We start from the raw sequence: 12,280 nt of genomic DNA on the forward strand, positions 1-12,280 counted from the left end.
CTCTAACGCGCACCTTAAAGGTGATGACTTCAAATCAAATCACTTTTATTGTCACATCACATGTGCAGGTACATTGGTACAGCACATGTGAGTGAAATTCTTGTGTGCGAGCTTCACAAGCAACAGAGTTGTGCAAAATACAATAATGTAAACAAAAAATACAAGAATGGCTACATCTGAAACTAATAAATATATGTACTTCTGGATGTGTATACTAAATATTTTTCTCTCTCTCTGTGTGTGTGTGTGTGTGTGTGTGTGTGTGTGTGTGTGTGTGTGTGTGTGTGTGTGTGTGTGTGTGTGTACACATATTTTACAAATTAAATAGAGTAAACAATAAATAAAATATATAAAATAAAATATACAGAGTGAGACATGTGCAAAACAGTGGCATTACTGTACAGTATGGAGTGCATAATGTTAAAGTTCCAGTAGTGAAGCTGAGGTGTCTATGACGTGTTCAGCAGTCTGATGGCCTGATGGAAGAAGCTGTCTCTCAGTCTGCTGGTACGGGACCGGATGCTGCAGAACCTCCTTCCTGATGGAAGTAGTCTGAACAGTTTATGGCTGGGGTGACTGGAGTCCTTGATGATCCTCCCCACTTGAGGACACGGCCGGGAATCCCGTCCGGACCAGTAGCTTTGCGCGCGTTCACCTTCCTGAAGCACTTCCGCACATCCTCCTCAGACACAGTGTGCGCACTGACGTCATCCGCGGTGCGCACACTGTCCGGTCTCATGGTGTTCGCTGTGTCGAATCTAGCGTAGAATACGTTTAGATCCTCACACAGAGAGGCCGTGGTCTGCGGTGTGCTGGTTTTCCCTCTAAAGTCTGTGATCGTGTTTAGTCCCTGCCACATACTCCGAGGGTTGTCAAACTGTTGCTCCACCCTGTCCCTGTACTCACGTTTGGCTGCTTTGATCGTCTTCCGGAGTTGGTAATGTGCGTGTTTGTAGTCCGATGTGTTCGCGGAGGCAAAGGCGGTGCTCCGTGCCGCGCGAACATCTCCGTTAATCCAGGGTTTTTTGATTTGGGAAGGATTTAACTGTTCTGGATGGGACGACATCTTCCACGCATTTCCTGATAAATCCGCAGACTGAGTCTGTGTATTCATCAATGTCCCTAGCAGCCACGTGAAACATTTCCCAGTCCGCGTGATCAAAACAGTCCCGCAGCGCAGACTCCGAATGGTCCGTCCAACAGTGCACCGCCCTCCGGGTTGGAGCTTCCTGTTTCAGCTTCTGCCTGTAGGCGGGCAGGAGCAGGATGGAGCGGTGATCTGATTGGCCGAATGGGGCGCGGGGGAGGGCTTTGTACACATCCCGGAAAGAGGTGTAGCAGTGGTCGAGTAGCCGATCTCCACGAGTGTTAAAATGGATGTGTTGGTGGAGTTTGGGTGAGACTTTCTTCAGGTTTCCCTTATTAAAGTCTCCGGCTGTGATAAACGCCGCCTCTGGGTGTGCGGTTTCCTCGCTGCTGATCGCGCTGTACAGTTCCCTGAGTGCTCGGTCAGTGTCGGCTTGTGGGGGAATGTAAATAGCCGTAATAATCACTGCTGTAAATTCCCTCGGTAGCCAGAATGGCCGGCACTTAATCATCAGGTACTCCAGGTCCGGTGAGCAGAAGGATTTGACCGGGTGCACGTTCGCATAATCACACCAGCTGTTGTTGATCATGAAACACACACCACCGCCTCTGCTTTTCCCAGTAAGATCCTGTGACCTGTCCGCGCGATGCACGGAGAACCCCGGTAGTTGTATTCCGGAGTCCGGTACCTTGTCTGATAGCCAGGTTTCTGTGAGGCAGATCACGCAGCAGTCCCGCATCTCTCGCTGGAATGAGATCCGTGCCCGAAGCTCGCACAGCTTGTTCTCCAGAGACTGCACATTAGCCAGTAATAAACTGGGTAACGGTGGTCTGTTAGTGCGCCGTCTCAGTCGAACCAGAACGCCAGATCTTCTCCCTCTGCGTCTGCGTTTGCGGCCTCCAGGGCCAGAGAACAAAGGCGTCTCAGGTGAGATGAATGGGGGGTCTGCAAACGGAGCGTCCGTGTTGCAAAACTTGAACTCCGGAAAGTTATAAGAAAGACCGTCTTTTATGTCCAGTAAGGTTTGTCGGTCGTACACAAGGAGACATGTGCTACTCGCGAAAAAATGAAGGAAAAGTAAAATTAAACACAGAAAAAAGCTGTTGCTTGGGGGAGCTCGCGACAAGGCTGCCATACTCGGCGCCATCTTGTTCTTGTTCAACTTGTAGGCTGGAGAGGAAATGGCGTGTCACAAATCTGGCAGATCATCATTTAGCCTGGAGAAATAGTTTGTTGCTTTATAAGAAAGCCCTCCATAAAGCTAGAACATCTTACTATTCATCACTGATTGAAGAAAATAAGAACAACCCTAGGTTTCTCTTCAGCACTGTAGCCAGGCTGTCAAAAAGTCAGAGCTCTGTTGAATCAACCATTCCTTTAACGTTAACTAGTAATGACTTCATGAACTTCTTCACAAATAAAATTTTTACCATTAGAGAAAAAAGGACTCATAATAATCTCACAGAGATAACATTATGTACAACTACTTTCAGTACCATTAATATTCATTTAGTCTTTTTCTCCAATTGATCTTTCTGAGTTAACTCAGGGAATTACTCCCTCCCAGCCATCATCATTTCTTTTAGATCCCATTCCTGCTCAAAAAATGTTCTAACATTAATTAGTGCTTCAGTCTTTAATGTAATCAACCTATTAATTGGCTACGTACTCCAGGTCTTCAAGCTGGCAGTAGTTAAACTGTTAACTATAGCATCTTGATGCATGCTCAATCATCCAGGCAAGGAAATCCCTAAAACTTGATTCTGTTCATCTGGATGTAGCGTATTCAGTGGGAGAAACGTTTTGCCACTCATCCAGGTGACTTCTTCAGTCTCAGCTGACTGCAGGTTTCCCCAACCTTACAGTACCTTTGAACAATGACTGAAAGTAACCCACTGTGAGCAATCTTGGAGTGTTTTTGACTACAATATGTCCTTCAACGCACATATTAAACAAATATGTAAGACTGCTTTCTTCCATTTGTGCAAGATCTCTAAAATTAGAAATGTCCTGTCTCAGAGTGACGCTGAAAAACTAGCTGATGCATTTATTACTTCCAGGCTGGACGACTGTAATTCATTATTATCAGGATGTCCAAAAACTCCCTGAAAAGCCTTCAGTTAATCCAAAATGCTGCAGCAAGAGTCCTGACAGGGACTAGAAAGAGAGAGCAGATTTCTCCTGTTTTGGCTTCCCTTCATTGGCTTCCTGTTAAATCCAGAATTGAATTCAAAATCCTGCTCCTCACATACAAGGTCTTAAATAATCAGGCCTCATCTTATCTAAATGACCTTTATAGCACTATATCACCCCACTAGAGCACTTGGCTCTCACACTGCAGGCTTACTTGTTGTGCCTACAGTATTTGAAAGTAGAATGGGAGGGAGAGCCTTCAGTTTTCAGGCCTGTCTTCTATGGAACCAGCTTCCAGTTTGGATTCAGGAGACAGACACTATCTCTAATGTAGGATTACGCTTCAAAATTTCCTTTTTGCTAAACCATGTAGTTTCAGCATGGAGGAGGAAGTGTGATGTCTGGGGCTGTTTTGCTTGATCCAGGGTTGGTGATTTATTCAGAGTGAGAGGCACCCTGAACCAAAACAGCTACCACTGCGTTCTGCAGCGCCATGTAATACCCTCTGGTATGTGCCTAGTTGATCAGGATTCCATCCTACAGCAAGACAAGGACCCAAAATATAAGTCCAAGCTATGTCAGACCTACCTCAGTAAACAAGAACAAGATGGTAAGCTTAAAAACACGGAGTAGCCAGCACAGTCTCCAGACTTAAACCCTGGTTTGGGATGAACTGGACAGAACAGTGAAAGCAAAGTAACCTACAAGTGCCGCACGTTTATGGGAACTTCAGCAACAGATATGAGAAGAACTTTGTGAAGAATATTAATGCCACAGGTGTGTTCAGCTCTTATATCTTCCAAAGGGGACTACTTTGATGAGTCAAAAGTTTAGAATACATTTTGGTCTATAAATTGATTCCATGATTTCTTATTTAACTCTAATTGCTTATTTGTACTATGTTTTCATTTCAATGTGCAATGAGAATAAAACTGCGTAATTGTCAATACAAAATTAAAAAATTGGCGTGTTCTAAAACTTTTCTGTTAGTGTATATTGATCTACTACAATTCTACTCAATACAACCTAAGATTTGCTTCAAAATGCTGTTAATTTTTTTCCTTTACAAATGTATAATTTATAATATCAGCACATATTTAGTTTATCATAATAGAAGATAATTTTTTGTGTTCATTGTAGCCAAACTCTAGATGTTATTGTTCTCAGTTTAATTTTTTTTCCTGCTAGACAGCTGAATTCTATATAGCAGTAATCAGCTTGAAGCTCATAAATTAATTTAAGCAGCAGTCATGTCCAAGCTGTCCTGCTGTTCACATTTCGTGATGATGTCCTTGTCTGATATAATCAGCATGAATCCGTTTTAATGGCATCTGCTGTCCTGTGTGATTGGCTGTCTTAAAAAGTGTGCGTACAAAATAAAGCAACTTGGCGATTAAAGTCACTAGGTTATTAACAGGAAATTACAGCACACCTAAAGCTGCTTTAGTTCTGTGTAAACTAATAACATTTCTGCTTTGGTCTTTGTCATATTTGTGTGTTTAGGTGCATACATGTGTAGGTGTCTACTGTGCACTCTCCCATGTCCCTAACTGGAAAGCATTTTAAAAGCTCCTTGTAAATTTATACAGTGCCCATCACAACTACAGTCACCTCGATGTGCTTTATATTGTAAGGTAGACCCTATAATAATACATACAGAGAGAAACCCAACAATCAGATGACCCCCTATGAGCAAGCACTTTGGCGACAGTGGGAAGGAAAAACTCCCTTTTAACAGGAAGAAACCTCCGACAGAACCAGGCTCAGGGAGGGGCGGGGCCATCTGCCGCGACCGGTTGGGGTGAGAGAAAGAAGACAGGATGAAGGACGGAACAGATCAACCAGGTCACCAGTCTTTGTCAAGGCCAACGCAGAAAGACAGACAACCATTCGCACTCACATTCACACCTATTGGCAATTTAGATTCACCCTATTGACTGCATGTCTCAGAGAAAAAGCCCGTGGCCAGTGTATTTCAACCCATTCAAACCCTTCTTGCTGTGAGGCGATAGTGCTAACTGCTGTGTCACTGTACTGTCCTTAGTGTATTATTTCAAACATTCATTTTTAACATTGTAGTCTGCTGCTGCGACCGACCAAAGCTGCTTGACCTAAAGGACAGGCAAAATTTAGCTCCTAAAAGTGGTTCAAAGCATTTTAAAGACAGAAGAACAAAAGCTTAAAAGCTTAGTAGAAAAAGTCTATAAAATAAGTGAGTTTCAGACATTTACTGAGGAAACAGCCAAAAATGTAACTAATGAGATGACTAATGTCCTTGTCTTAGTGATGCTTACACTGAGATCCTCTTCCACAGGTAGAGGCTTCTCAGTCCACAAGAGCGGAAGCACTTCAGACACCTACAACCTCCACAAGTTCCGATCGTCCTCTCAGCCCCAGGCAACGTCGCGCCCAACAGACCCAAAGAGAGTCAGCAGCCAGCAGAGCAGTTTTCACACCAATTCATCAGCCTCAGGATGAAAGCCACACAGGCTCTGCAGTTCTCATTGTAGTGCTCACTCTGGCTTTGGCTGCACTCATCTTCCGCAGGATCTACCTTGCACATGAGTACAAGTTTGACTATGATTTGTGACCTTCCTCCTGAGTCAACCGCTCGTACTACCAACTCCACAGAACTTTAATTAGCTAAAGCAGAACCAGAGGTGAGGCAGTGGCTAACAGTGACTACAGCTGTCCTCTCTGCCTGTCCACAGAGGGTTCAGCCTCCACTTAGGGGGAACTTTCATTCCTCTAATCGCTAGAACACCTCCAGGGTGTCTTTAATTTAATGTGAATTTTACTTTTCAGAGCATCTTGAATTTTTGTGAATGGGAAACTTCATTGTTTGTGACCTGTTAAACCACACACACACAACATGTCCCCTTCCATAGAAATTGTCTTACAGCTGCTGACTGTTTCCAATATTGAAATAACAGAGTAACGTAAAATGACAACAACATAGGATCAGGGGCAGTTGTTGTCTCATACTAATTATTTGATCAAGAAAGCATCTGCACAAATTACATGTGCTATTATGACTTTATCATGTGTTTTATCTTCCTGCAAGGTCAGCTTGGTCACAGTGCACAGGGCTCTGTTTTAATGGTTTAAGGCTAACAACAAGCACAAAGTTAATGTGGACAATTGTTTTAATTGCACGGGGGCATTCAGACCAATCTGAATAGCAGAAGCTGCAGCTGCATCACCGTGTGTCCTGCTACTTTTAGGTGACTGTGGGGATTTAATAGACTGATGTAGAAGCTTTCCGTACACTGTAAAACATCAGTAGTTCAAACAAGGACCAAGACAAATATTAAAAAACTAAATTTCATAAATTAATCTAAATACAGTACAACAGAGCTTTAGGTTAAAAAGAGTGGACTATAACGCAGTCTATTCCTTTATAGGTATAGTGTCTTTTACAGATACCTGTACCGATATCCTGTGCTATAATCACTGTCATTTTTGTCTGTGTATTTATTTGAAAAGAATACAAAAAGAGTATTTAAAATGTTTAAACTGAGATTTTTTTCTTGATTTCCCCCAAATACAATACATTTATACTCATCTTATACAAAGTTGTCTGTGAAGATCCAATTAATACTGAATTATCAGTGCATCTAAAGATTTTGTTAGCAACTTGTGCTACTGATAAGATGATAACCCTTAGCTAAGGTACTGCATATTCCAGCAAGAAAATACTAAACAAAACAACCAAATAGTAAATATTAGAAAGGATATCTGCAGTAAAAGTTCAGGTATATAACTAAAGGCAGAGGAACTTGTGCTTGTATTGCACACTAGTGCACAGGATTTTGGTAATGTGCACCAGAATTGGTGAAGGCATGTGTAGAAATTAGCAACACTTGCTTTCAGTAAGTATTTTAAGTCAATCACAATATTAATTATTCAGCACAACAATGGTAAACCACATTCTTCACAAGTTGTCATAGCACTATAGCTCCATAGTAAAAGCCTCGAGTGTTATGTTTCTTCACTGTCATCATTGGATGTTGTCTTTGTACTATTTTCATTTAAATATAGGGTTTAAATTAATTGTTACTTTTTTGGAAATGGGGTTAAAAATTGATGAATCCTTTCAAAGTGAGGTTTAGGATTATGCTTTCTTTTCCTCTAAACTTTAACCCTTTAAAGCCTAAAAGAATTGTCCGAAAATTTGTTGAACAATCTGGGAAATATGATATACTAGATGTTAAGGGGTCAAAGGTCTTTTAGTGGCTGAAGTGTCTAATGTCTTGTACACAGAAACATTTAAGACACATTTCCATCAGAACACTACCTGCTTTGTGCTGAAGCATTTGTTATATGTTGTGCTGCCACCAAAATAGAGCCTGGAGTGTAAAGCTTCCTAGTAATCCTGTGAGACTGATCCAGTATCAGCTAAATGCATGTTTACTGAAGAACATGATCAGGGTAGACAGCTTTGTTAATCTTATTACCATAGCAATGTTTATTGGTGATGTCATTTTAAGGATTACTTGCTCAAACAAGACAGTGTCTTCATAAACGTCTGCCAAACGTGCAACCAAGTGCTTACTTCCAACACAAGTATAACTGCCTGGACTCTTCACCTATCACACCAACATCACACTTTGTTTCCAACACAAACTCGCTTTTCTGTGGATTTGTAATTCCATTTGTTTCAGTATCTTTCCTCTTTCGGTACTTCTGTCACCCCAGCTGTTTCATGGTGTTCATAGCACATGTCTTTGCATTCATTTTTTGTTTGCCTTGCATTCTCTGAAGTTATTTTTCCCAGTTTTTAGACTCAGAAACTGTCTCAAGCATTTAGTATTTACCCTTTTTGATTCAACTTAGATTTAGAATTTTATCAGTCTCGTGACACTCAGAGGAACATGGAAGCAATTTAAATGTATTCTTTGCACATCAAAGGTGACAGCTTTCTGATACGTAGAACGTCTTGGCTGCATACAGATAGGTCAAAGGAAGTTGCAACAGTCTACAGGAACAAATTTGCCTCTGTAGTCTTTTTCTTCTTCAAGCAGCATCGGATACCTGCATATGTCCAGGTATTACATGTAGACATTCAAGATTTTATTTTTTTTTTAATCAGTGTGCATTTTGTCAGAATTTCTTTATGATAGTCTCCTCTGTCTTTATTCCCATAGCTCTTGTACTTGGATATAAACAGAAAATAAATCAATTTCAGATGAAGGAATGTGTTTGCCATGTGCCAAGTTTTATTCTGTCTTATCCTTATTTATTACCTTATTTAGCCCCTCACAGCCCATTGTTCATCAGGGGGCTAGTTTCAGTTATTGTGCAAATGTACTGTTCATAAGGTTGGGAAAACCTGCAGTAGCTGAGACTGAAGAATCAACAGATTCAACAGAATCAACCTTTTGGGATTTTCTTACCTGAATGATCGAGCATGCATCAAGTCAAACTCTGATGATCAAGTTGACCTCTTGCAGTTGTGTGCAGGGCCTGGATCCCAGAATGTGTGACAATCAATAGATGCTCTCTCATTGTTTCACTGCCTGTTAAACTTGTTACAGTTTCCTTTGGGCATATTATCTTGCTTTTCAGGCTCTTCATGCTCAAATTGCAAGATTTTGATTAAAAACGAATCAGGGCCTTCAGGACAAAAAAGTTGTTCGATCAATGCAACGTGTCTAAATGCTTCATTCAAAACACGTCAACACCAAGTTTGTTTTTTCATTCGATAGCCATACCCTACATTTAAGAATTAAAATGGCATTATTTTATGAACATTATTTTTACACAGAAAAAATTAAAGCCAGATGACTATCAAAGTGTACAGTAAAGCCACCCACACCTTTTAAAAGCTCACCCAATATCCACTTTTTGAAGTTTTCCACAGTGAATGATCAAAGGACATATCAGATATCTAGTTTTTAGTCTTCTAAAGACATTGAATTGATGCTGTTTTTGTAGTGAAGCTATGATGCATGCCATGATGATGGTCAAAGTATGTTATAGATTAAAATCAGAAAGAACCAATCAGCTAAGTAAAGAGAAATGACAGGCCATGATTACTTTCAGAAAATTTACTTTTTTTTTTCAGCTTTATTTGATAGACACAGGGAAGAAACGACAGAGAGAGAAGGGGAAAGGGTCGGACTTGAACCGGTGGACCGTCCGCTCTCATCCATATGGCACGTGATCGCCCCCTGAGCTAGAGTGCAATTTTTATTTTTAAGGGGAAAAAAATCACACTGAGGATGCCAAAGTCATGTATAAAATATGAAACGCTTGGTGTTAAGGTAAGGAATTACAAAAGGGTAAATTGAACTCCTCTATGTTCAACACTGTGTCTGTGACGGTTCTCGGTCATCCAGGTCATCGTAGTCTAAGGAGCTTGGAAAGAAAAGCGACCGCACGTTTCACCTCTCATCGGAGAAGCTTCTTCCACAATGGTATACTGCAAACTCGGCTCTCTTTGCCCGAGAGATGTCCAGTGTTGAATCATTTCTTTCAGTATTACATACAGTATTTCTTTCACAGTGTTGCATCCCCTTCCTCGAGCCTTCATACAACCTTATCAAACCTTGTCATATAAAGATGTAAAAGTAATTACAGAGACTGTGTTCAAATTTCTGTCAACATATGAAAATTAAAAATACAGATACCAATGTTAGAATAAACAGCTGTACTATCCTGATTTTATTCAATGTGTTTTTGGGTCCAACTCCTGCTATCATGGACTTTTGTAGGCTTTTCTTTTTCACATTTGAACAACATCAAAAGTTGTTTAAGGAGGACAGCCTCCATTTTTACTGTGCTTGTTTTTATTGCCTAATTGTAAAATCTACTCTTGCCAGTAGCAGTAGCAGCAGCAGTAGTGAACCCGGGCGGGCTTAAAGAAAATCATCATCTGTTTGTTTCTCCAAACACTTGATAGGATAATGCATTCTAATCATTTAAGAGCACATCGTCCTCAACACCCACAAAGACTGCTCGAAAATTTGGTGCTGAGTTGACGTCAGATTATCTGGGAAGAAATTTACTGTAGAGAATCATGTCCTGACTGACAGTAGAGGATTTTGGCGAAACCTCTGATTTTATAATGTATATATCTCCTATTGTAAACTGAAAATGATATCGCAAATGCCGGACAGTCATACATACAGCTGACTGGAATTAATCTAAGGAGTGTAGCTCGCAAATATTGTTTTTCATTGTTATTTTTTTTTTTAATATTAATACAACGATCACTCCCAGCTCGTCAGGCGTTCATTATGTTTATGTGCTTGTTTATATATTTGATTATTTCATGTGACGCTACATGTGGTCCTGAAGCTGCGCGCTCCTATCCACGAAAAGCACCTCTGGAGTTTGATGACCAATCACGGCGCTTTTCAGTCTTCACCATCAGTCTCTCTCTGCGAAGCAACTGGCGCACTCCTTCACCACAGTCTCTAGACTCAAGCTCGATTGTCTTCCTGCTTTAGACAGAAACATGGTACGGCTCACGGAGGGTGCTGCGCGTGGAAGGAAAACGTCGCTAATCGACTCTCAGCTGGACTTCTAACTCATCATGCCGCGTTATACCAGGGTCCTGCTTCTAGTTTTGTGTGTGAGTCTGATCGGGGAATGCCGGAAACACAGAAGTAGGAAAAAACGGTGGTCGGCACCGGCCGGGACTCATAAGCCAGCAAAGTAAGTTCTCTGTTTCGTTGTATTTTAAAGTAAAAGAAAAAGAAAAACAACAACAACAACAACAACAACAACAAAAACCCCAAATGAAATGAAACAGCAATGTGACGTAAATCTTTTTGCACGTCTAGATAATTCACTCGTGGTTCATCCATCATATTAAAACATTAGTGTGGCACTGAACAGCATATTTAAGTCTTTAGTCTTTCTTTCTACGAACACACAGAATCACAGCATTCAAGTGTAAATTCCCCGTGGCTAAATACATTTTACCAATTTGCAGTCCGGTTCATTTTTGAATGGTAACTAATTGTGTGTTTATGCAACCAAACCGTGCGTAAAAAGCAGCCACAGAACAGCAATCCGCTGTCCTCGAGCTTCGAGAAATCATCTACAGCAAAGAAAACCATGCTTGGAGATACAGCGTGTTATACAGATGTTATTTTAGTTATCAGGACTTCTGTGAAGGGAGCAGGAACGGGTCCGTGGGGGGCAAGAATTTTAGGAATTATCATTCTGCCTGTTATTTAGCTGCTATCGTTCGCTGATTGTCAGCTCTCTAACAGGAGCACTCCATGACTCTATATCCTGGATTTAATCTCTTTGGCTAACAAGATGTGCAAGTTACTGATGCTGATCGTGTAACGTCGGATTACAGACTCACGTTTCCTTTAGTTTCTTCCGTAATAATTCAGTTTTCCTTTTCATTGTTGATCTGTTGCTGATTATTCCTGATTTCACATGTGTCATGGTTCCTGTTTTCCCCCAGTTTTTGTGTGTTCTTGATTCAGTTCTGAGTTATGATGTTATGATTTCCTTCCAGCTTCTCATGTTTTAGTCTCCCCCTATGTTTAATATTATGCCCCATTGTTCATAGTTCACTTATGGATATTTCTAGTTTCTAGTCTCAGCTAGTTCCCCCTCATGTCCAGTTTGTCTTAATCACATCTTTGTGTTTTTTCCTTCCAAGCATCCCTCTTGTATATCAGCATTCTCTCTGGCTGTTTACATGTCAAGTCTACGTTCTGCACTTCCTGTCTTAATTTACCACCAGTCCCTGGTCTTGTGTGCCTTGTGCTCAGCTTAGTTTCAGTCTTGTTTCTCAGATTTAGCTCGTGTTTTCTTGTGTGTTCCAGCTCCAGTTAATTATGTCACATGTGTACTTAATCCCCCAGTTTCCCTCAGTTCCTGGTCGTGTCATAAACCGTCATGCTATGTGTCTCCCCTGTGTCTCCCCTGTGTCTCCCCTGTGTCCCTTTTGCCCATCCAGTAGTTTCTCAGGGTATTTTAATACTCGTTTTTTAATTTTATTTTTGCTGTACCTCAAACTGGGCTCTTACAGTGTTTGTGGATCATAATTATTTGGACACTTGCTAACTGCTTTTCTTCCTTCATTTTATA

At 41.0% G+C, this 12,280-nt stretch overlaps 2 protein-coding genes across 4 annotated transcripts in view; both read left to right on the top strand.

The window, feature by feature from the left end:
• Positions 1-8,417, top strand: part of ube2j1 (ubiquitin-conjugating enzyme E2, J1) — a 47,382-nt gene extending 38,965 nt beyond the window's left edge. For all 3 annotated transcript variants that reach the window (XM_076874315.1, XM_076874314.1, XM_076874313.1), the window contains one exon: positions 5,535-8,417. In XM_076874315.1, the coding sequence (XP_076730430.1) occupies positions 5,535-5,810 (276 nt within the window). In that variant the 3' untranslated portion in view covers positions 5,811-8,417. The remainder of the gene's footprint in view (positions 1-5,534) is intronic.
• Positions 8,418-10,592: 2,175 nt separating this feature from the next.
• LOC101472980 (gamma-aminobutyric acid receptor subunit rho-2) overlaps positions 10,593-12,280 on the top strand; it is a 29,511-nt gene continuing 27,823 nt past the window's right edge. The window contains exon 1 of the mRNA XM_004564755.5: positions 10,593-10,882. Coding sequence (XP_004564812.1) covers positions 10,761-10,882 — 122 coding nt within the window. The 5' untranslated portion in view covers positions 10,593-10,760. The remainder of the gene's footprint in view (positions 10,883-12,280) is intronic.

This window comes from Maylandia zebra, linkage group LG15 (assembly GCF_041146795.1).
Source record: "Maylandia zebra isolate NMK-2024a linkage group LG15, Mzebra_GT3a, whole genome shotgun sequence".
Classification (NCBI taxonomy): domain Eukaryota; kingdom Metazoa; phylum Chordata; class Actinopteri; order Cichliformes; family Cichlidae; genus Maylandia; species Maylandia zebra.